This window comes from Hibiscus syriacus, unplaced genomic scaffold, assembly GCF_006381635.1.
Source record: "Hibiscus syriacus cultivar Baekdansim isolate YM2019G1 unplaced genomic scaffold, ASM638163v2 tig00112674_pilon, whole genome shotgun sequence".
Taxonomy (NCBI): domain Eukaryota; kingdom Viridiplantae; phylum Streptophyta; class Magnoliopsida; order Malvales; family Malvaceae; genus Hibiscus; species Hibiscus syriacus.
In genome coordinates, this window is record NW_024063380.1 from 215,999 (window position 1) to 242,815 (window position 26,817).

General features: G+C 33.4%; 1 protein-coding gene, 1 long non-coding RNA gene and 1 pseudogene across 2 annotated transcripts in view; 1 reads left to right on the forward strand and 2 right to left on the reverse strand.

The window, feature by feature from the left end:
* Positions 1 to 8,930, reverse strand: part of LOC120182514 — a 22,451-nt gene extending 13,521 nt beyond the window's left edge. Inside the window, exon 1 of the long non-coding RNA XR_005521840.1 lies at positions 8,800 to 8,930. This is a non-coding gene — a long non-coding RNA (uncharacterized LOC120182514). The remainder of the gene's footprint in view (positions 1 to 8,799) is intronic.
* LOC120182513 lies at positions 5,187 to 21,757 on the forward strand (annotated as a pseudogene).
* A 1,481-nt stretch (positions 21,758 to 23,238) lies between these two features.
* On the reverse strand, positions 23,239 to 25,715 carry LOC120182510 (protein THYLAKOID ASSEMBLY 8-like, chloroplastic). The gene is made up of 3 exons (XM_039187474.1): positions 25,228 to 25,715; positions 24,181 to 24,567; positions 23,239 to 23,590 (listed from the first exon to the last, which is right to left on the reverse strand). Exons 1-3 carry the CDS (start codon positions 25,534 to 25,536, stop codon positions 23,561 to 23,563), a joined length of 726 nt encoding a protein of 241 aa, XP_039043405.1. The 5' UTR covers positions 25,537 to 25,715; the 3' UTR covers positions 23,239 to 23,560.
* Between the last annotated feature and the right edge of the window lie 1,102 nt (positions 25,716 to 26,817).

Below are 26,817 nucleotides of genomic sequence, written 5' to 3' on the forward strand. Positions count from 1 at the left end.
ATTATCTGGTACATCTATTTCAGATTCTGTTTTAAAAACAAAGGTGGGCTAAAGCTTTTGTTGAAGCACAGGAGGCAGCGTATTTAGATTGGCATCTTGGACTTGTGGTTGGTAGTCCTGAAACTGTGGTTCTTTAGAAGCTTTCGTCGTTATTTATGTGTTGGCGTTAGTTAAAGTTCTATTTGGGGTTGTTTAGGGGATTGTTTTCGGTTTTTGAGAACAACTTTGATTGTGTTTTTGTCCGTTGTGTTGCGGGGGTCTGATCTGTTTTCTTAAGTGTGTAATTTGATTTAATTTAATTAGATTATAGTTTGTAATGAAGTGAGTCTAGGACTATATAGGGTTCTTTTTTATGTGAGGGTGAAGGGAGTGCTATTTGGATGGTCCTTGGTGTTGTATTCTTGGTTTCTGAGGTGTTATGGTGGTTTTATCATCCAGAAGGTTAGGATGTTGTTCTCGAGGATTTCTGTGCTCGATGTTCTGGAGTCAGGCAGTCCTGTTTTTGCTTGTGGGGTGGGCTAGTGTTTCTGACAATTGAATTGTGTGGTTTGTGTTTTTTATCACTAGGTGAGTTGGTCTATTGAGGTGTAATTGTTTTTGGGTTTCGAATTAATGTGTGGTAGGGTTGATTGGCGGGTGTTTGTTGGTTGTCTAGTAATCCGCTTTCCAAGATTTTGGAATCTTTCGACGAGTTTGTGTTGGTTTCTTCAAGTTTTCATACCGGTAGTGGATCTGTTGAGTTATACTTTGGTGCCTTTCCGCAGGAGGTTATGTGGTTACTTGTATTGCAGCTCTTCATTATGTGTTTCTTCTCGGCAGGTTTATGCATCTGTCCTCTGTTTGTAGCTATTTTCATAACAGCAGGTTAGACGTTTCTTTGTAGTCTCCTGCAGGTTCTCAGGAGCTCGTTTACGACTTATGTTCTTTCCATCTCATGGTTCACTCTTTTTCCTCCAATAGGTTTAGGGAGGTTTTTTAATGAGGTTCATGGGGTGGTGTACATTGTATCCTAATCAATACAAAATACCCATTTTTCAAAAAAAAAAGAAAAAAAGAAAAGAAAACCACAAAACCATATGATAAGAGGACAATCTATCGGAATGATTCATGCATAATATAAATAACCAGGTGTCAAAGTTTACACAACTCAACAATGGTGAACATCATAGGAGCTTAATTTTAAAAGGCGCTAAGCGCACCGAGGCACAAAGGTCTGTAAAGCTTAGTCACAAAGAGTTCCTAGAGTCTAGGCGCAAGGTGCAAGGCGAAGGCGCGTGCCTTTTGTAGACGAGGCGCACCTTTTATGCTACAAAGTTTATAAATTAATTCTAGAATATATTCACATCCATTATCAATGATAGTGCGTTTGGTTCACGGAATGTAAGATTACCAGTGGGAATGTAAGATTACCAGGGAATAGGATTACTGAGAATGTTGTATTTTGTGTTTGGTTGGTTTAACAGGAATGTAAGATTACCGTGTTTGGTTAAAGGAATAAAAGATTATTGGAATGCATATTTAACCAAATTGTCCTTATTATATATTTGTTTTTTAACAAGTTGAAAAATATTTATATATTTTCTTTAAAAACTTTAAATTCATAAAACTTATATAATTGTTTTTACAAAATTGAAAATATAAAAAGGTTAATGAAAGGGTAAAATTTTATTTTAACCCCTGAACTTCATATAAAATTTTAATTATAGACTTTTTTGTAAATATAAAATAGTTTAAGGATAAATTTGTAATTTAACGTTCGTAGAATTTTTATTATTCAATGACAGAAGAATGATATTTTTGAAGAAAAAATTTAACTGCATTTTAGTCCAAAACGTCGGTAATCCAACAATACCTAAGAAAATGGAGGTAATAACATTCTCGGTAATATACCCCAGAAAATTCACTATTGATAATCTTACATTACTGGAAATGAGATTTCCGTGCTAACCAAACGGGGAAATGTGAATTTTATTCTCATGTGAATCACATATTCCCCATCCAATCACCCCTAAAGACTTAATCTCCTCTCAACACTCTTTTTTTCATCATTGCTTGTCCCCTCCTTAAGAATCAAGACTCATTTCTATAATTCACACGAACTCAGTTTTCAAAGTATTTCAAAACATAGTTAGGGTTAGCGTAATTATTAATATTTTAAACCATTATTTTATTTATTTTAAAATGATATAAATTAATTTTATTATCAATTTAAAATCTTCGTATAACTCTAAACTATTATAAAAATTAACTTTTATATTTAATAAATTTTATTAAATAAATATTAGTAAATTTAATATTTTATTATTTTAAAATTAAATATATATATATTGTTTATTTAATTATAAAAACATAAAAATATTATAAAAAAACAGTGTACTTTTGAATAAAAGCAGGTAAACAGTGAAAGAAGCTATGTGCTTGTTATAAATAGACAAATATTAGATTGATCAAAAAAAAATATTAGAGTTGGGCTGATTAATAAGTAACCTTATTTGTTTCAGGGTTAGGGTTAAGGGAATGAGAAAAATGTAATAAATGAGAGTTTTCTCCCATTCTCAATAGTCCTTCTGTCGTTCTTCTTCTTCGCTGTATACGTTCTTCTATTTACTATTTAATCTGGTTTTTCCTATTTTCTTCCTTTTTCTTATCTCTATAGCGCGCCCAACGCTTCAGCAGAAAAGCGCCTAAAGCGCACGCCTGAGAGGGCTTTCGGCAGTGCGCTGCGCCCACCTCGCCGGAGGCGAATTTCTCCACGCCCACCTTCGCCCGGAAAGGAGAATAAAAGAAGTGAAATAGGAAAAAAAATCCTAACAGTAGCATACATGCTCCAAAGGCAAAGGGCTAGTTAACACAGTTTCTCAAACAGCATAGAGCATTTGGAAATTTAAGAGTCTTGATTACTGTTTTAAATCAATATGGTTCTTCAGGTTATTAAAAAAAAGGTCATTGCTTCTATCAGTCTAAAGTGTACACATTCGTATTTGTGTGCAATCTAAAGGGAGGGAAAGATTCTCAGTATGCAATTTGTTTCAAAGTTATAGGCAAGATATCTGTTTTTCTTTATTTTGAATTCCAAATGCTGTAGTAAAGCACAGTTGTACCAACAATCCAGTCTTTAAATGAAATTTAAGAAATATAGAAGAGTACATATTACATGATATAGATAGAGATCAGTAAGATAGTTTGAAAGTTAAGAAAAATAAGAGTGTTACACTTTACTCATAGAATAAACAAGAACATGAAACTCATACAACTAACATTTTAGCCATTTCTACCTAATTAGAGAAGCAACTTAGAATTAGAAATGGAATCTTCAATTCTTCATCAAGCCTTTGAAGTAGACAAGTTGCAACTAGATTCACATAAATCTTTAACTATTGGGACATGACACTTTCGATCTACATAAAATATGATACCCTAACTCTTCATTTTTCCTTAAGTCCTTGTGTCTGGTGCATATTCCGACATGAGTATGAGAATATAACCCTCCAAATATTTAGAAGAAATCTATAAAAAAAAACAAGTTGAGTACATCCATTTCTTAGAAATATCTGTCTCGAACACTCACCCATCTGTAAGCTTACAAGATTAAGAGGAATGAAACACGATCACACCCATTTTAACCAAACAGTTAATGTCTCCTGTTTTAGTTTCCCCATAAGATGCCTAAACTACAATTGTTATACAAGGAAAAAAAATTTAGATGCAAAAAGGAGTTCTTTTGCCTCAAATTTTTCTATGTTCTTCAATTGCAAACAAATAAAGAAATACATCTAATCTATGATAACACAAAATCTTGACCGAGAAACACATCTAAGCCATGATAACACAAAAATTGCCTCAAATTTATCTGAATTTCATTCCCTAATTTCAAGATTTGATGTTATAATAAAAATCTTATCATCAGACAATAGACTATGAATCTGAATCTAGAAAACCCAGTACTTAACCGAGGCAAAAACATCATAAGAAAAAGAAAGGGGAAAAGGAGGGGAATAATAAGGGGTTGTTTGGTTCACTGCATATGGGATTACCGGGGGAATGGAATATCATTCCCCCATTTGGTTGGCCAGTAATCCAATTCTCCGGTAATCTTTTATTTCCAACAATGGATTTTTGGGTATATTATCGGGAATGTGATTACCTCATTCCCTTAGGTATTGTTGGATTATCGACGTTTTATACTAAAATGCCCTTAATTTTTTTCTTCAAAAATATCCTTCTTCTGTCGTTGAATAAAAAAATTATACGAAAGTTAAATTACAAATTTATCTTTAAACTATTTTAGAATTACAAAACAAATCAATAATTAGAATTTTTTATGAAGTTCAGATGTTAAAATAAAATTTTACCTTTTTATTAAACTTATTTATCTTTTCAATTTTATAAAAACATTATATAAATTTTATGAATTTAAAATTTTTAAAGAAAATATATAAATTAATTATAGTATAATTCAACTTCTTAAAAAATAAATATATAATAAGGATAATTTGGTAAATATATATTCCAATAATCTTTTATTCCTTTAACCAAACACAATAATCTTACATTCCTGTTGAACGAACTAAACACAAAATACAATATTCTCAGTAATCTTACTCTCCGATAATCTTTTATTCTTACTGATAATCTTACATTTCGTGAACCAAATTTACCCTAAGGGTAACTGGGCTATTTGATTCATACCTCAAAATCACCAATTTGGGAGCGATGAAAATATAAGATTAAAGTAGAAAATAAAAATGAATCCCAAATCTATATATTTGAAAAGAAAAGAAAAAAAAATAAAGCAAGGGAACTTAGTGACTGAGAGCACGGCATAAATATCACATTACTTCAAATGATTTTTAGGATAAAAACTACTTGAATAGTCACTAAACTATAAGAGAAATTTTATTTTAACCACTAAACTATAAATTTTATAAATTAATTCATGTAAACAAACTTTAAACTATTGATTTTTTCTAAAAATAATTTTACTGTACGAAAATTTAATTTATTTTTTATTAAATCTAAAATATTAAAAAAATTATAATATTTTTAATAACATTTTTTAAACTTAAATTAAGCTACCGCTCCTTATATTTTCCCGAACTTTAAATTGTTGGTTTGTTCAGAAAACTTTTTGCATAATGGGGTTTGAAAGAAGAAAAGGAAAATAACAAAAGAGAAGCAAGGAATAACAAAACCATGAATAACAACAGCCGTGGCGAAGAACATCAACGTAACAAAGAAAGCCTTGATCCCAGATTAAATCAAACCCTCGAGAATGTCCAAGGGTACCTCTTTTTTAACCATTCCAATTTCCCATTACTTCTCTTTTTTCTCAATGTTAATTCTAACTTCTTTTTTTACTAGTGTTTTTGCCCCTTGGATTTAGATTTAGATACCCAATTGACAAATATCTACGGATCTTTCGAATTTCAGTCTTATTCTCAATTCACGTGGAAGAATTTTCCTCTTTAGCGGGAAAACTTTGATTTCACAAAATTTTCCAATTAGGTTTATTGAGTTTAAATTGTGCGTTGATTGAAACCCCCTTTTTTGGAAGATGATTCTTTTATCTTTTCTGGAAGACCCCTTTTTTCTCTAGAAATGTCTGATTTTGGTAATTTGGTTTAAGTTTTAATTTGATCATGTCATTGTTGTTGGAGAATCATATAATCACATTATTCAGAAGAAATGTTACTCCTTTAGCTTGGTTTTTCCTGAGAATAGAAAGGATGGTTATGAATGTGAGAAGTTCATAAAGGTTATGGGGAAAAAATGTTACTAGCTTTAGACATACTTATCAATGATAACATTGCTGAGCATGGATTTCATGATGCCAATTGGCTGAAGCTTGATGTTAACATGGGTTGCAATTAGGTTACTCCAGATTTATTGCTTTAGCTGCAAATAATTATTTCTTTTGTGCCTCCTATTAAGGTTGCTTAAAGGTCGCAGTACTCCTGGTAAAGTATTATTGACCAGAAGGCCAGATCCATTTGAGGATTCAGGCTTACAAGAACGATCTCTCACTTATCAAAGAAGCATCTCGCACAATGATGCTGGCACAAATGATGACATGGACAAGTCTTTAGAGGTGAGGTTTAGAGTGAAAGTATTTATTATTCATTCTATTACTAAAATATCGAACACTGATTTATTCTTTTACTAGTGCGACTTAAAGTTCTTTAAAAGTCTGTGATATTCGTAACTGAAAAGCATTGATTTCAATTAGGGAGGGTCAGAAATACAAATAACTCAAATAGTAATACAGCTGTTAATAAGTCAAGATCTTCCAAGTAGAAGATTGAGAAAGCTGCCAATGAAGTTCAGAGCTCTGCAATGAGCACAAGAGCTACTGATTCTGCCAGGGTTACCAAGTTCTCTAGAGAGCTCTCAAGACAAACGGTCATTTTAGGTACCATATCTGCTTTGTTGCTTCGAGAATAATTTTAGAATCTATATAGATATGATTGTAGTGTTATTTGATTAATATGTCTTTTTTGAAGAGAGATTACGTGAGTTAGCTTAGAGTGGTGTTCCACCTTACATGCGTCATAATGTCTGGAGCCTTCTGTTGGTAAGCTCAGAACTATCAGTTTTAGGTATTAGGTGGACTTGAACTCTATGAATCAATTCATTACTCTTCTTGTCTGCAAAGGCTGTGATTTTTTTATGTAAAGTAATTATTTTTTGTTAATTTCTGCAATGGTACCACCTTTAATCTTATCAACTTTGTAAAATCCTCCATATAAATATTTCTTGTAAGACTCATTGGATTCTGCCAGAGAATATCCATTGGAAGAGGTTTAGATCATTATTTTACACCCACGGTAGGGTTATTGATGCATTCATTTCAAACAAAAGAAATTTGAAAGGAAAGTTAGTGTATCTTTGGCTAAATTCAAACCTCCTCAGTCTTTTTGGAGAAAGATCTCTACATCAATTCACCGTAAGTCTGGGATGGAAGGTGTTTCAAGGAAGAATCATTGTGAAGTTGAGGGTGTTATGGACGAAGATAAACTTCACGTGTTGAGTAAATGTCTAGTGGGGTGGTGTAAAGACTTTATCAAAATCGGTCATCTCGCTAGACAAATGCAAGCGAAGTGCCTCACTGGTTTCTCCTTAATGAGAGTTGTTGGAAATGTGGTATTAATGATTTTCAAAGACTCTGCTTCATTGAGAAGTGTGAAGAACGATAAATCAGAGACTCTCGTAAAGTGGTTCTCCAGAGTCGAAGCTTGGTCAGAGAGTTTGGTAGTGGAGTGTCGTCGAGTATGGTTAGTTTGCGAGGGTGTTCCTTTTCACGCATGGAATTGAGATACTTTCAAAAATATTGCTGATAAGTGGGGTTATTTATTAGCAATCAACGAAAGCTGTCAGTCACCATCATCTTTTGATCAGGTAAAAATTCAAGTCCTCACAAAGGCTGATGTGAGAATTGATGCGACATTGGAATTGAAGGTCGGTGACAACTCCTTCAAAATCATGGTGCATGAGATTGAGCCTTCATTCAAACCAAACTCTTGGGCCCCTGACGAAGACGAATCTCATTAGATCTCGTCTCTTCAATTGTGGCTTTGATTTAGTTTAAATGGTTACAGGTGTTGGTTTTCTTTTGTGTTACGTTCTTTTATGTTGTTTTTTATCCTATTACTGGAGGCGTAACTTAGAAATTAGGTGATTGTCTTATGTGGCTTTTTGGTGAGGATGTGTGAGTTTAAGGAGTTTGTTGTAATGGTGTATATAGGGTTGTAAATGAGACGAGACAGATCGCGAGCTACTCGAGATCGACTCGATCAAGGCTCGACTCGAGCTCGAGCTCGGACTCGACTCGAGCTCGAGCTCGACTTGAGTTCTTAACGAGCCGAAACGAGCTACTCGATATTCGACTCGAAAAGCTCGTGAGCTACTCGAAAAAATGTTATATTATAATTTTAGATTTTTTTAAAATTACATTATTAAAAATATATTAAAAATACATTATTGATAATTATAAATTTTAAAAATATATAAAAATTCTATAATACAACTACCCTCAAATTTTAATTTTTTTTAATTAACTAGCCCAATCCCAATTGTTACATTGTATATTACTAAAAGGAAAATAAAATTCTATTTAATTAAGCACATGTTAGATTACATGTTTTTGGTTGATTTTTTTCTTTATTTTTTAATTTTTTACTGCACAAGTACTTGACAACGTAGAAAAATAAAATAAAAAATAAGAAAAAACAACCAAACAATAGAACAATTGAAAATGGTTACAAATTATTTTTGAATAAATATTCTTATATTTATTTTAAATTAATAAAAAAATATTTATCTAATGACAAATATTTAATATATTTCTAATGATAATATTTTTAATAACTAATTTTTTAAATTGTTGTTATATTTTGAGGTTTCGAGTTCAAATATCATAAATATCAAGGGTTTGAGCATTTAATATCAAGATAATTTATTATACTTACATCATAAATCAGTATCAAGTCAATTAATTAATGTATTTGTAATGAACCCTAAACCCTAATTCTTAATCCCTAAACCCTAATCCTTGATCCCTACGTCATTAATTTGATTATGTGATAGGGGTTAAGTTATGCGCATGAATGTAACATACAAATTATGCAAAATGATGTTATGTTTCGTTTCTCGATGATACGCTATTAGTGGGGGAAATTTGGTAATGAAAACCATGAGAAGCACATCGTCTCGACAAACAAATTTGTTAAGGAAAGTAATCCAATTCTAGGTAAATCCAAACGAAAACTCGATGAACACACAGATTGAACTAACATCGAACACGTTCACAGATTGAGAAGTTATTAAAGGTGCAATAGAACATACGTTAAATGGAATGTAAGCATGTATGCCATTGACAGGACCAACGGTGAAGCCTGTATATCCGACCATTGCTCCATGAACTGCGACGTGAGCAAGTAGGGCGGAGACGCAGTAGAAATTATCCGAAGCGATGCTAGGAATAGCCCGGATCATGTATGTAGGATCTGCAAACCAAATTTCTCAAGTCAAATTTTTGCACGTTATTTAAAAGGTTGAATTTAACAATAAGTGCGTGAAATGTTAACCTATATATTTTCTCTGAGTCGTTTTTCTATATATTCATGTAGTCCACCTCTTTCTTTGAGATAGAGTAAAACAGAAAGTGTTGGAGTTTGGGTGGAATGAATGGAGAAGAAGCTGATATACAGTGGGGTTTGTCTTTGAAAAATTGTGTGTTGGCAGCATTCATGTGAGCTGAGCTGAGAAAGCAATTGAAAACCAGGTAGGATCGTTATCCGACTTAGATTGCCCACGTCAAGCATTCACTCAACGCCGCTTTTTCCGAGGTTCTGTTATGTTCTGCTGCGCCATAAACTAGTGGCACCCGAATATTGATGTTTCGATTGTTTGGTATCTTTATTATCGAACCAGGATTTGGAAATATTTATATATCGAATTATATAATTATAATCTATAAGAGATATTGGAAGTGTTTGAGTATTATATATAATCTGCAATATAAACACTATTGTTTTATGATTTCAATTGCGTAATTAGTTTTTGGAAGCAGTCAGCTGGTGGCTGAATGCATTGTCAGTATCCCACATCGTTGAGATACAAAGAGACGACGATAGAATCTGCTTATAAAAAAAGCGGGTTTCTACATTAAAGTTTTATATCTATCTCGGCCTTTTACATAAGATCAAGTGTAGAATTTTTTCTTATCAGTTAATTTTGTTACGTTAGCCAATGTTATTAAGATATTAAATTTATCAGAGTAGCTTGGTACTGAGACTCGGGTTCACGAGCGTTGTATTATAGCTCCGAGCTCAAAATTGAGCCAATTGAGCTTGACTTTTGAGTTTCAATTGAGCTTGAATAGAGTTAGAGCGTGAATGGAGTTTAATTTTGCATCGAGCTTGAGCTTGCATCAAGCTTTAATCAAGTTGAGTTTTGAGCTTTAATCGAACTCTTGAAGTTTTTTTTTTTTGAGTTTAAGTTTTTTTGAGTTTGAGTTGAGTTTTAATATTTTTTTTCGAGTTTGAGGTTTTCGAGTTTTCGAGTTTAAGCCTTTTTGAGTTCGAGTCGAGCTTTAATATTATCTTTCGAGTTTGAGGTTTGCGAGTTTTCGAGTCGAGTTTACATTTAAAGTTTTTGAGTTCGAGTCGAGTTCGGCGATACTCAAGCTCGACTCGGTTCGTAACCTCTAGGTGTATATCACCAATAGGAGATATTCTGTGTTTTCTTATTTATTGGGTATTATTATTAATAAACAATGATATACTATTTTCTTTCTTCCAATGTTGTTAACATACTTCTTAGTATGTTAACATACTTCTTCCAATGTTTTAGTATCAAATATATTTGTTTTAGGAGTTTTTTTTTATAAGAATTTGAGGCCTAATTAAAAACCCCCTTCATAATCATCAACATACGAAAACGTATGTCAACGAAAATTGAAAGGAGGAAAAGTGTACCTCATGATTTATTAAATAATATAACCATTACAACTTGTATGAAATAACACCTTAAAAAGATACACACACCACATCTAAACCATAAATTCTCTAAATCGCCCTTAAACATCCAAATATTACAAAGTCAACCCTATCCGATACCCACTCACACCTATCCCAAGCCTCACATTCACTAAAAACCAAAAATATTCGAAAGCAGTACATAAATCCATTAATATGATAAAAACACAACCGACTCCTAACGGCAAACCATCTACATCTTGGAGAAGCAACACACTCCAAACAATTAAAACTCCTTCCAAAACCGCTAACAGAATAAAACCGAATATTCGTCCGAGACAGTTAAGTCACTTCATCCTTTTGTTTGCTACTTTCAGATTCATGAGGTTTTTTTTCTTTCCGCACTTTGATCCCTTCCGAATACTCTCTCCCTGCAACTGGTTAGAATCACCTATTGCCCCACTACTGAGACCTTCTTCCAGGGCATTAGACTCAACGTTTTAATCTGATCGATCGAGGGTACAAGGTAAGGAATATTCCAAAATTGAACATGGCCTTGAAGTTAAACACATCTCACCACCATTGGTTCCACCGCCAGGTACAACTTCTTTCCCAATCTGATTCGACAAGTTTTCCATCAATCCAAGTGGAGAGGAACCTGGTGTAGCCTCAGGGGAACATCGACCAGTGAGTGGAGCTTCAATTTCAGTATTAGAGTGTAACACCTCAACCCGTATCCAACCCAGATCCGAGTCTGAGGTGTCACATTCACTTTTCAAACATTTTTCTTTACAAAATGACTAAACTTTAAATTCCTAATTCAAGAAAATGATTACTTTTCATTTATTTAAAATCAATTGGTTTTACAAAATATATCAGAGCTTATACAAATTAAATCTTTAGACTACATGCCAACTACATTCTATATAACCAAATACATATACTCAAATACAATTCTGATCTGATCTGTGGAAAGGAGAATCTGACCTGTCTTGCTCCTCTTCGCTTCTCTTCCCGCTTTCTGGAACCTACATGTGAAACACTCACACGTTAAGTCTATGACTTAGTGAGGCATATAAAACATTTAATATAAACTATAACTTCTAACAATGAATGCATGTTTCATGCTATCATATCATACAACCTCATATCCACTTTCATAAAATAAATACATGCATACAAAATAACATCATATCATATATGAGTGTTTACTATTTCATATTCTTATAATCATTTAATTTTACACCACTTAACTTATATCACATTCTATTATCATCATTTAAGTTGTTTATTTACATAATTCCTAATCATATAATTTCACTCACAATTTCACATATCTTATCTCTGATTTCCATATGTTTCTATTTAACATTTAACCCATAAATTCTCGTTACATATTCTATATCATATTATTGTATACTAATTTCTTATATTCTATTAATTTATTTTTCACATAATTTTGTTACATAAACATATATTTGCATAACTTATTGTTATTTGATTCCCTTGATGTTCTCATATGGTTTCTTAGGTCCTTATACTAAATTTCATATCACTTAAGAATTTAATAAGGTTAGATCACGGTTCTATTTAAACGTATAAACCTTCCTACACAGCTTATCTAATATACTCTTATACTTATTTATATACTTGTTTCCTAGTTAATATACTATCTACTTTATCTCAATTCTCATTAGTCATATAGTCCACCACCTCATTACCTATATATATATATATATATACTTATAGAGTTCACTATATTTCTCAAGTAATTTCTTATAACATATCATATAAGTTTATTATATTCTCTTATATCCAAATATATCATACTAACATGTTTCATATAGAAACTATAACATATGCAATAAATGAAACTCATACACTCATATCCAAGTACTCAATCACATATAACAATCATATTAAGTTTATTTATATTATTTCTTTATTAGCCCATGTACACTTTTGAGAACTAAAGATATGTGAGTTTCTTGAGGTTGTGCACTTATGTTGTCATCACAGCTCGTATAATTCCCACTAGAGGCACTTAGAATTTGTCCCGAAGGACCACTATGTCCCGAAGGACCACATATCATATATGTCCTAAAGGACCACTCCTTAAGAACCATATACATAATACAATAGACCAAATAAGTGTATCGAAGTACCACATATATGTTCCGCAGAATTACATATATGTCCCGAAGGACCACGTAGAACCCTCAACTCTTGGCATACTAACTATACCTCTAGCTCTCATTACATAACATGGGCATTATCATTTATCTTATTATACATTCACACATTAATATCACATAGTTATTTCACATAGCTCTTTATCACATTTTCATATGATCACTTAGTCACGTAGTTCACTTCCATATAATTCACATATCTCATGTTCATATGATCTCTTATGTTCATATCATCGATCTTATAACAAATTCTTATATTATCACATATATCATTTATACTCATTTATAATTACATTAACATGTACTCACTTATATCATATAACATATAACACATACAATCATATTTAAGTACTAAGTCACACACCACAATCATATCAACACATTATCAATTTTAATCACATAATCTATGTCATACTTATGCACATATACAAATCCTAACAAACACATGCTTGTATTCATGAATTCATACACTTTAATATGGAAATAGACTCATCGCAAGTCTTATTTCCATAAAACTTTGTATATCTAGTAGTAAGCACTCGCTTGGCCTCACTAGTCAATACCGATCTCTTATCTTATCCTCGATGATTATTACTTGTCAACTTGTCTGAACTTTGCTCTCGATCAATCTTACTTGTCAATTGTTCTGGAACTTGTTTAGGCTCAATATCTACATAAATATAATTTCCAGGACAATTATCAGAAGCCTAAACATTATAACTCGATCCTTAACTATTTAATGAACAAAATTTCCATTTTTTCCTTAAGTGGCATCGATACCCCTATGTATGGTACCGATACTTCCTTTTAGAAGGGTATCGATACACGACTGTGGTATCGGTACACAATTTAAATTCGATGTTTACATGTATCGATACCTGACTGATGGTATCGGTACCTATGCTATCGATACCCCTACTTTAGGTATCGATACCTTATGAAGATGTTCTTCAAAATTGGTCTTAGGGTATCGGTACACATTCATAGGGTATCAGTACCCCTTGCCCAGAACAGGCTGTTTCACCCGAAAAATCATTAACACTTCACTAAATTTTCATATATAAAGCTTTTTTATTACCACCAAACTCAACTATAAACATTTTAACTAACTTCTATCATTCCAACATCTTATTATCTTCCATATATCATCCAAATTCTTAAAACTAAGAATCTCACTAAATTTTCCATGTACTCCAAACTTCGTTCTAACAATTATAACTTCTTATTTACACCTATGACAAGTCAAATTCAACTTCCAAATTCATTTAAACCTTATTCAAATTTTCACTTATGCACTTCTTACATTCAATCCTCCATAATTTCAAATTCTTTGAGTTTTAAGCTACCTTAAGTTTTGCTTAAGCTTTCTTATCACTCCATAAATCAAAACCAACTTTAAAATGAAAGAATTAAACAGTTTAAGACCAACTCACCTTTAGCCAAGCACCCACGGGAGGAAGAAGATAACTTCAGAGCTTTCTTTCGTTTTTCCTTCCTTATCCACATGGTTACTTCTTCTTATAAGGGGAAATAAAAATCTTACTTCTCAAATGACCATTATACTTCTTACTCCATCAATGTAACATCCGCAATACCGGGTTAGTGACCAAATTGTAAAGTTTCAGAATATGGTGACTAAAGTAGAAGAATGAAATAGTTCAATGATTAATGGATATATATGATGAAGGTTATTTAGTAATTATTAAAGGAAATAAAGGGCAAAAGGGTCAATTGACCAAGAAATGAATTAAAAATAGGATTGGTAGGATAAATACACGTGGAAAGGGATAGAATTCTCGAGAGTTCTCTTCTCCTTTCTTCTTCTTCTTCACGTGGAAGCCAAGAGCAAGGGTAAGTTTGATTTAGCTGTTGATTTCTTGAGAGTTTTAAGTTGGATTTGAGTCTTTGGGGGTTATATAGGCTTAAGGAAATCTTACATAAGTTTAAAACACCAAAGAGAAAGAATTAGAAAGGAATTTCTATTAAGGGTTATAAATGAACTTTTATTATAAAAAGGTTTTTGAAGTTCCAAGGATGAATTTGACTTGTCAAGGGTTTAATTAAGAAGTTAGAAGCAGTAGAATTGATTTTGGAACATGTTGGAAATTTAGTGTAATTCTTTAATTACATATGGAGAATATGATTTTGATGTTAAGGAGGTGATTAATGAATATAAATGAGTTTGAATATGTGTATGTGAGTTGAGAACATGATAGAGGATGAAAGATGAAGCATTTGAGTGGATTTGAGTAGATTTTTGGGATTAAAATTGAATTCTGAGCTATGTGCATCGTGCACATTCAAGGTGCACCGATGCATCAAGGGTAAATCTCTAGAAATTGTTCAGTGTGTATCGATGCACAGGGAGTGCATCGATGCACCCATTAAAATGGAAACATCAAATGCAATTGGTGCATCGATGCATAAGGAGTGCATCGATGCATCCCCTAAATACAAACATCGAATGGGATTTATGCACTGATGCATAGATAGTGCATCGATGCACCCGTCTAGGGATGCATCGATACACTCGTCTAGGGATGCATCGATGCATGCTTCTATTAAAAGTTGAAAATAGCTTTCTTTTTATCCTTTGGAGTGATAGTTTAGAATATATCAATTGGATACTGATATGTATCAATGTATGATTATGTAGATATCGAACACGAACAAGTTCCGGAATGATCATCAAGTTAAGATTCGATCGAAAGAAAGGGAAAATCACAAAAGTATATTAGAACTTAGTAAGGCTCAGGTGAGTGCATATGCATTAGTATATGATGTGTGTGGAAAAGACTCGCGATGAGTGTACTTCCAACATTTGATTACATGATTTTATGAATATTAATATGGGTGATATGATTTTTATTTATGCATGAATATAGTCATAAGTGTTATATGTGAACATGTGAATTATATGAAAAGTGATATGAATTATATGAAAAAAAGCTATATGTTTACATGTATATGTGAAAGAAGCTATGAGCTTATATGAACAGGTGATATGAAAATGTATATGTGAAATGATATAAGTGAAAATGCCCATGTTATGTGTAAAGAGAGCTAGAGGTATAGTTGGCATGCCAAGAGTCGAGGGTTCTACGTGGTCCTTTGGGACATATATGTATTCTTTGGAACATTTACAGGGTCTTGTGAGACACATATGTGATCCATTGAAATATGTATATGGTTCTTAAGGAGTGGTCCTTCGGGACAAATACAGTACATAGGTCCTTCGGGACAAAATTCATAGCCCCTAGTGGGACCCCATACGAGATGTGGTGACAACATAGTGCACAACCTCAATAGACTCACATATCTACAGTTCTCACAGATGTACATGGGTTAACAAAGAGATAAAAATAAACATAGATATTACGTGTAAAGTATATGCTTTTGTGATATGAATTGTATTATATGATTGATATGATGATGTTATATGTGTACATTTGATTACATGAAATGCTATATTGTTTTGTGTGATAGCATGATATGATATGTTCATGAATGATTAAGTAGTTAAAGTTACTTTAATGTGTTTAATGCCTCACTAAGTCATAGACTTAGCGTGTGAGTGTTTCACACGTAGGTTCTAGAAAGCAAGAAGAGAAGTTTAGAGGAGCAAGACAGGTCAGCATTTTCCTTACAACGTTTCAGATCAGAAAATAAATAATTTAAATGTGTTTGGTTAATCTGAACATAGTTGGCATGTACTAATTGATTGAGCTGAATATGCTCTGATCGATTTTGGTTATTTTGGTCAATTTATGTAAATAAACAGTTTTTATTTTAAAATGAAAGTTTTTAAATTTTCTTTGAATTCTGTCAAGAGTCAAAGTTTGAAATGTCAATGTGACACCCCAGACTCGTATTTGGGTCGGATACGGGTTGAGGGTGTTACAATCAATTATTTACGAAACCATCATGCACAAAATATTACCAATTAAGTCCCTGAATTTCTTAATCTTTTAGTTATTAATAAAATTTGAGGCACTCTTTTCCTCCTTCTGCTGATTAAGGAAAACCGATCGGTGTTCCTTTAATCAAGAAGGGGTTTTTAACGAGGCCTCCACCTCCTATAAAAAAAGTCCCTAAATTTCTCAATCTTTTGGATTCATGCTTCAAAGTTTCCAAAAATTCTATTTTGGTCACGAACCCGACTTTTGGGATGTTGCATAGGGATTGCCAATGGAGCCATGATCGACATTGGATTTTTGGATTCGTCGTTGTCATGGGCAATCATGTCTTCTTCATCTTCCTCAGGAAACCAAGGAATAGGCTTGAAACTCGGATCAATTTCGCGAACCAGGATGTTAAACGATTGACCTTTAACCTTCAATCGTACTACCTCATCAATTCTAGAGATGATATTTGAGAAGATTTGGATTTTTACCCGATCAAAAGAAGTTAGATATTGGGACTTTTCATCTATTGAAATAATTTTCCCCCACTTTGATGCAATGTTTGTAAAGGTATCCCAACTCCAAGCATGAAAAGGAATACCTTCACAAACCAATCATATACGCCGACTCTTTACTATCAAGTTTTTTAACCATGATTCAAACCTGTCGAACCACACTGCTAGAGATTCCGAATTCTCTACCTGCATTCTACTCAGTAACATCGAGGTTTCAAAACACATTAGGATAACATTTCCAGTAGCTCTCATCAACGAAAAACCCTTAAGGTCTTTTTCATGCATTTGTCTTGCAAGGTTCGAGATGAAGACAAATTATCTACACCAACACACAAGGCAATTTTCCAGTACTCGTAATTTATCTTCATTAACCACCCCTTCTATCGAGGATAGGTAACTCTTCTTGTCAGCAACCTCCCTATCCTTCCACTGAAAGGATGTATTAGTACTTCTCCAAAAGGATTGCCTGGGCTTATATTTTGCCATCGAAACTCCAATCTTGCGTCCAAAATGAAAGAGCCATCCATCCTAACAATTGCTTTGTTGGCTTCTTCAAATGTAGCAAATCTGATAAATCCAAAGAGAATCCCCCGTATAGATTTTTTAGAAGGGATGAAAGCATCAATCACCTTTCCATGGATGCAAAACAGAGAGCTAAGCTTTTCCCAATGAAGATTCTCAGGAATATTTTCAACAAATAGCATATAACATCCAGCCCTAATTCCCTTTTTTATTGGTATGTATTTTTCCTTCCCCCACGAATTGTTATCCTTCCTCCAGACACTACTGTTGTTACTCTCGTAATTATTTTTAGTTCCATCCCAAAACCCGTTGAAATGATCGCTCATATTTCACAAATCAACTTAAAATCAAAGACTAGAAAACAGATTCAGACTTAACTTTTAGTACTGCCGGAGTAACGAAGTTGAAACCTCCTGGAATTGAAAAGTGGGAATTTTGTAGAACTTCTGGCAGGGTATGGTCGGAATCCTCCAGAGACAGCGGTAATAAAATCGGTGCTGGAAATGGTTGTCCACGCGCCCTCACGTGCCGACGCGTGAATAAGAGACTGTACTTTGTGGCGGCGCGTGAGATCTACACGCGGGCTAATGGTGATCGGGCTTTCTAGATCGGCCGATCGTCGAAATGTGTACCTTTTGTTGCCAGCGGTGTCGAGAGAACGGTCTACAAAAGTCCCTGACGAAAATGAAGAAACGACCTTCAACGGTAGATCTGCGCCGTTTGAAGGATTTTTTTCGCAAAACTAAGTTCGAAAGTAGAATCACAGTGACGAGATGAACTTCCCTGAGAAAAATGGCGGCGAAAGATGACCGGAGTATGGCGGCGGACGGCGGTCAATGATGATTAGCGTCGGCGGACGATGGAAACACACCTGAGAACTAATGGGATCCCCAAAAGCTCCTAACCTTCTAGAGAGTTTTAGGAGTTATTTGGTTTTTGTTTGTTCCAAATGCAATATCTTATGGGGGCTGGCTTTCCTTTTGTTGTATTGTTTTGCTGACTTTGTATTCCAATTAATGGTACCATTGAAGCCACTTTTTAGACAAAAAAAATCTGCATGTCTCATATTAAATATTCTGGGTTAACTAATATTTTACCAGATTGTCTTTATTAAATAAATTTGGTTACTGGTCTGAAATTGTATGAACTGACAACAGGGATATGCGCCAGCTAATTCAGATAGAAGGGAGGGAGCTCTAAGGAGGAAACGCGTTGAGTATCTTGATTGTGTTGGTCAATTTTATGACATTCCTGACACTGAACGGTCAGCTGATGAGATTAGTATGCTTCGCCAGGTACCTTTACCCTTATTTTATTCTCAAACTTGATTGTTGGCTTTCTATGCTTGATTTAAAATCTCTGTCTATTCTGTTCGTTAAATTGCTGTTGATTGTCCCAGGACGGTACCTGATGTGGCTTTCTTTCAGCAAGCTCAAGTTCAAAAATCCATGGAGCGCATTCTTTATACGTGGTAAGATACTATTTGAGTTGATGAATTCACAATTATTGATTGCTTTCTTATGCAAAACTCAATATTTTTTTAAATGTAGTACTTTGGTTTTTAATTATGAAATGTTTGATTATATAAACCTGTTCAACCACTAAAACACCGGACTGGATGGTAAAATGCTGGTTTTCTATTTATTTGTAATTTTTGAGATATACACTTTTAATCTCCTGGTTTATACTAAGATATTAATACTAATCTTAATGCATTTTATTGTTTAATTATTAACTACTTTTATAGTTAATTTTAAATTAAATTGAGTGTTTAAAGTATTTAAACATTAAAAACTCAAGGAAACATTGAATTGCCTGGTTGAACCAGGAACGGAGGTCTGACCAGTTTGGCCTCTAGTCCAGTTTTTTGACGTTGATTTATGTTTTCTTAGAAGCAACTTTTGAGATACTGGTGTTGTTTTGTGGGTAACTGATGCTGCATTTCAACTTCATGTGCAGGGCCATTCGGCATCCTGCAAGTGGATATGTGCAGGGGATAAATGATCTTGTAACGCCCTTTCTAGTTGTTTTCTTATCGGAGTACTTTGGAGGGAGCATAGATAGTTGGTCAATGTCTGATATGCCTTTTGAGAAGATATCCGACATAGAAGCTGATTGCTACTGGTGCTTATCAAAGTTGCTTGATGGTATGAAAGACCATTACACATTTGCTCAACCGGGAATCCAGAGGCTTGTATTTAAGCTGAAGGAGTTGTTTAGGCGCATTGATGGTAAACTCTATAGAGACCTTTCATTTCTCTCCCTAAAATTTCTCCTTTTATGAGTTCAACCACTTTTTGCTTTATGAAGGGATTTTAAGTCATCATTTACCAAGCAAATTTTGTTTCATAATAGTTCCTAAGAAAGCAAGAGGATGGGAATGCATGTGCAGCACTTCCTTTTTCTTGATGTTAGAGAAAAAGAACCGGCTTATTATTATTACTCTTTATTGTGTGTGGCTGAAAGGGGTGGGGGGCTGTGTTTGGGTACTTTCTTTGTTTGGTTATGATGGAAAGAAAGATGTTATGTCCTTATGTAATATTCCCCTATATAATGTGTTTGCAATTTTCATATTGACATAAATTTTTGTTTATGTTTTCATGTTCTAATTTCATCTCTTTGTCTTATTAACTTCTTTGTTCTTTAACGTGTACCAGAACCTGTTTATAGACATATGGAGGACCAAGCACTTGAATATCTTCAATTTGCTTTTCGCTGGTTCAACTGGTTGCTTATACGTGAGGTAAGGTCTCATTGCATTACCCACATTCATTGGTTTATCCTGCATTTCAATTTTTTTATGTATGATTGACCAAATGCTCCGACTTTTATTTATTTATTTTGTTTGTTTAATAGATTCCTTTTCATCTAGTAACCTGTCTATTGGACACGTATCTTGCTGAAGGAGATGCACTGCGAGATTTCCTTGTCTACATATTTGCCAGTTTTCTTTTAACGGTGTGCACTCTAGCTTCCTTTGTGCTGAACTGTTTTACTAGCTTTCATCTTTGACTGCATTTTGCAACCTTAAGGAGATTCAACTTTGGTAATTGTTCAATTAAAATGATGTTTGTCGGTGTGTGTATGTTCTTTCTTTTCCTTATCTAATAGAGAAATAATCACCATTTCTTTTGTCACAAAGATGATGATTGCTTATGTTTTCCGAGACTTCATTTTTCTTGAAGTACCAATGTCCAACAGATATCTGATGCATATCTAGACATAGGTATGGGCATATCCAAGTACCTTTGAAATATGTGGAAAAACAGAAGAAAAATTTTTTGAACATATCCATATCCGACACTGACACCCTAGTCCGAGTAACATAGATGATGACAAAGGGCAAGATATTGGATTGAGGACATCAAACTAAAAGTGAGCATCTCTTACGGCTTACTTCATATGCCTAAAAGCTTGTATTCTCACAAATTTACATTATTCAAATTTATAGTCTTGCTTGTTTTCCTAGATTGCTGAGTCAGCCTGTTTACATGCATCATTTATGTTAGAATGTTCAACTTTGAACTTCGCTTCTGCATGGTTCAGAAGGAACAACACTTTGCAACTTTTCCATTTTCTGCTGATAAGCTTCTATGTTACACGAACTTGGGTGTGAGTATTGGATACGTCAACACTGGTATGTTCCTTGGTGTGTCATGTCCCATACCCATATCCTAATATGCATTGACTCGTGTACTTCAAGCAAAATGAAAGAGCCTGATCAACATAGATGAGGTTTACTTTGTTATACCTAACCATTCAATTGCAGTTCTTTTTGTTTTAATGATTCTTTAATGCCAGATGCCTCCTCAAACATTTTCCTCGTCATGATTGTTCACAATCGCAACAAAACTGGCAAAACCCTGATTGATGAATGCTTTGTCCTATATGTTTCAGTGGTCAGATAAACTTCAAAAGCTTGACTTCCAGGAGATGGTATTCTTCCTTCAACGCCTTCCAACTCAAAACTGGACATGCCAAGAGCTTGAAACCGTACTTTCTAGGGCTTATGTATGGCACAGTATGTTTAACAAGTCTCCCAGCCACTTAGCTAGTTGAGCCTATATTTAATGTTATTTATTTATTCGATTTTCCTCTCTTTTAAACTCTCTTTGTTTGTTGATAAAAGTGATTCAGATAGGCATGAACATGTTTTTCTAGGTTTTTTTATTTATCTGGAGGTTTCATAGGTCCATGTTCAAATATGTGTCGGCCACAGTTAATGAATACAAATAACTTTAGGGAAAATTATGACTCTGGGTAACATAGGTTACATGTAATACACGTCAACCTTGGAAAGTAAGAAAGAACACTTTTCCTTGCATAACAAGTTTTGAATTTCATCAATAGATCTTAAAGAGAACGGTGTTTGTGTATTCAGATAATAATTTTTGAACCAATCCATAATGGTGGCATATGGAAAATATTGTTAATTGTCTTGTTCTTGTTGGTCTTACTTCATACCACCGTTGCAAAGAGAAGAAAAGGTCCTATGCTGAAATAGACAAGGCCATTGCGAGTACAAACACGTTCACTCCCATTGCATTTATTCGGACATAGTCATGCCAGTTCTTAACCCGACCAACATGTTTGACATAACTACTCATATGTATATAGAGGTGTAAATGAACAAAACATTTGTTTATTAAATTAAATAAAAATAAATAAATAAATATGAATAAAATTTTATGTTCATTTAATAAACGAATGGTATGAATATAGGTGTGTTCGATTCATTCAGGGATGGAACTAAAAAAAATTGGGATGTCAAATTTAAAAATCATATGAAAAAAAAAGTAAAATGAGAAAATTGAATTTTAAAATTTTATTGTTAAATTATTTTTAAAATATGGGGTCAGTTTCTTTTTCAAATGATGTCAAAACCTTTCTAAAAGGGTTGTCATTTTTCTTTTATATTATATATATATAATTTATATGGAAAAAATTAGAAACTTTTGGGTTCATTTATGTTCATTAACAAATTCATTTCTCGACTCATTTATAAATTTTTTTATAATATTGTTTACTCAATTTTCCTTCTTCTTTTTTTACATTTTAAATATTGGTGAAAAGAAAAACTAAATTAATTATAGGTGAACTTTGGAGTTTAAACTGTAAAATCTAAGAAACTTAAGGACTAGTGATGTAATTTTACTACTTTCTTTAACTTGCAAATAAAGGAGTAAAAAGAGAGTGTTGGTTTCCAAACATTAAACAGACATATTCACGAACATTAAACAAATATGTTCACTAACGTAAAATAATATGTTTGCGAGCGCTAAATGAATATGTTCGTGAATTCTGAACAAACATGAATACCTTTAGAAAAAAAAAGATAAACAAACACGAACACATTCAAAAATAAACAAACGAACACAAACATAACTTTATTCGTTCAATTTCAGTTCATTTACACCTCTATATGTATAGATCAGGATCTTGTTGAAGAGCTTTGCATTACTACAATTGAATTACCGAGTCTAAGGAATCATTAAGGCTTTATAGTAATGAGCAATTAGCCAAGCACATATCTGGGCATGGTAAAAAAAAATATGATGCTGCAATTTACTCTTCAAGCATGCATGCATGTGTGTGTATAAGGGCATTTTTTTCTTCGACAACATCAGAATTCAATCTGTTAAAACACATAAATCAAGCAATTAATCTATAATGTTGTTCTTGATACACTTCCTACATAACATACAGAGACACAAAGTATGGGCGATGTTGATCAAGACCATGAATCCTAACTTCAACCCAAAACATTGAGCAGATACACAAAATCAGGAGTGGGGTTGATTGAGAACAACTTTTCTACACAAGTCCATCCGCATTAATTAAAATCTTCAAACGACATCTCATATGAGAGCCGAGCCGGACCGGGTCATGCTTGCTTGAAGCTTGAATCTACACTAATGGTGCCACGACCTCCGTCACCTTCGGACTGCAAATTGTCAAACAAGATCCAGTTGCTGCCTCTTCGACTGAAACAGAAAAGCAAGCAATTCAGACACTTTGAAAAGCAAAATCCGCCTAAAAAATACTACAAATTTATCAAATACATTAAGCAATGACACGGTAGTCCGTATTCGTAATGATATTAATCAACGTGCAAGCCCAATCCTCCTATCAACAGCAATACTGTCTCCTCACTTCTCTCTGTAACCAAGCATGAATGAAAACATCATTTTTTTCACTCTTCTCTCGACGACATCCATTTCAAGCAAAGCCTAATTTCTCATGGACAATAACCTAAAATGATGTCCAATCTGTCCTAATATTACATCATGTTCTTTCCACTCTTACCAAACATCTAGAGCTTTTGGTTACATGTTCTTTCTCCGGTATCATGTGATCTTCAAATAACAAATGGGGTAAGAGATTTCTTCCTAAGCTTCTCCTAAATGATTTCCCTTCCTTGCATCACCATTAGAAAAACATAGTTTTATAAATGCACTCATAAGTTTCAATTGCAAGATATATGAGGCACGTACACACGCGCGCGCGCGCGCGCACACACACATACATATATATATATATATAACTAAGTACAAAGGAAATGGGATACTCATACATGTTTCTTTTGAACATCTTCGAGGAATCTCTCAGGGTAATCCAGATATTCATTACAATCCTTCTTTAAAACCGCTGCAAGCTCTTCTTTCCCCACATTCTCGAGGTTTCTAATCAAAATTGTGAAGGTTAACTTATCTGGGAAACAACCAGATGCCTTGAGTCTGTCATATGTCTCCATCGCCTTCTCGATCAAACCGACTTGCAAATATGCTCCAATCAACTCGGTGTATGCCCTTGTATTCGGTTTCAAGCCATCTTCTTTTAGTTCAGCAAAAAGTTGTTCAGCCATTTCAGTCATTTTGTTCTTTCCCAACAGCTTAATTATGTCACAGTACAAAGACAAGCTTGGTTTGTACCATACTTCCTTCCTCACAAATTCGAAAACCTAAATCCCGACATCATCTCGGCTAAAATACCATAATTGAAAATCAAGACAAAAATTATAAATTAAGCATGAAAATGAATCATAATCAATATAGATTAATAGGGTTCCTTCCATTTCAATTCAAAGACCTAAACACATTTGAAAACTGAAATGCAAGATAATAGTTACAACTTGAACATGAAAACGAATCATAATTCATATAAATTCAAATTTAAAGGGTTCCTTCCATTTCAATTCAAAAACCTAAAATCTGACAACATTACATCTAAAAACCCATAATTGAAAACTGAAAATCAAGATAAAAGTTTAAATTTAAGCATGAAAATGAATTACAATACATATAGCTTCAAAGGGTTACTTCCATTTCTATTCAAACTCCTAAACCCTGACATCACTTCAACTAAAAACCCACAAAGCAGACACTGGAAAACAAGAGAAAAGTCAAAATTTAAACATGAAAACAAATCCTAATATATATAGATTTAAAGGTTCTTCCACTTCAATTCAAAGACCTAAACCAGTATAAAAAACTGAAAAGCAAAATAAAAGTAACATTTAAGCATGAAGATTAATGATAATACATATAGCTTTAAGGGGTTCCTCCCAATTCATCTAGGCAGTTCAAGAGATATTTTAAAACATAGATGTAAAAAGGGGCACCTTGAGGGCTAAGGGGAATTCGTTTTGTCTCTGTAACTCGGCCAAAGTGTCCAAAAGGTCAGCTTTGAGTAACCTGGAAAGCCTGGTGGAGAAAACATGGTGTAATTTGGAATCGGAATTGGCTAACTTGAGGGAATGAACAGCTTGGATGGCTTCAGTGGAAAGCACCCGTGATTTCCACAAGGGTTTCCTTGTTCCTCCTCTAAGCCCACAAGTGACAGTACTAGGTAGCTCAAGATTCTTCTGTTTTTGTTGGGGGTATTTCATAAATCCCATTTGAGGGACATGGGAAAAATTCAGGGTTCCCATTAAACTGAGTTTCGATTATTGTATTAAGCGGAGAAGATGAATATTGTGTTTTGCTAGTGAAATGAAACAGTGTCCGCTCCTTACACTTTCCCAAACTTAAAATTGTTTGTTATTTCAGAAAACTTTTTGCAAAACGGGGTTTGAAAGAAGAAAAGGAAAATAACAAAGGAGAGAGGAGCAAGGAATAACAAAACCATGAATAACAAAGAAAGCCTTATCCAGATTAAATCAAACCCTCAAGAATGTCCAAGGGTACCTCTTTTTTAACCATTCCAATTTCCCATTACTTCTCTTTTTCTCAATATTAATTTTACTTCTTTTTTACCAGTGTTTTTACCCCCTTGGATTTAGATTTGGATACCAATCGACGAATATCTACGGATTCAATTTTTATTCTCTCTTTTCCTCTTTTTTTTCTTTCTTTTTTTAAAAAAATTCTCCAAATGTGAAATACAAGTGGGTTATAAATTATTATACGTACATATAAAATACGATTTGAATCATCCTCATACCTAAACTCTAAATTCAATTGACAAATATCTACGGTTTCCATTCTTTTTCTCTCTCTCTCTCCCTCTCTCCCTCTCTTTTAAATCCCTAAATGTGTAATACAAGTGGATTATAAATGATTAGTCGTAAGATATAAAATACAATTTAGAAAATCTTATATAATGATATTTATCTCCAAATGATCAAAATGCTAGAAGCATTTGAAAATTCATTGGAAATTTCTAAAAATATATTTGATTAAATATTTAGATGAAATTAATCAATCCAAATTTACAAGGTACCTTCGAATCGATGAGAGCTTACTTACTCATGTATCTTTATAAAGACATCAATATCAAATTATGATAACTATTATATAATTTGAATTGGAACTCCTAAAGAGTTTCAAAATAAATTTTTTAAAGAGCATCAAAAACATCTTATTTGTTTAAAGAGAATATTTGAAATACAAATTTTAAAATCAAGTTTTTTTTTTCGATTTGTAAATCAAGTACTTAAATATGAATTTTGTCTATGAATAGAAACATATTGAAAGGATATTAAAGAGATTCAATATGAATAAAACTATAGAGTACTCCCAATGGTTGAAAGATTGTCAATGTATGAATAAATCCTTGGTCTTGAAGTACCAAATCTTAGTTGGTTTATAATCACTATATCTTAGTTGATTTAGAAGCACCACATTTTAGTTGGACCAAAAGCACTATCTAAGTATTACAAGATCATTACCTTTAAATATTCAAACATTATTTGATGCTTATAAAATGATCT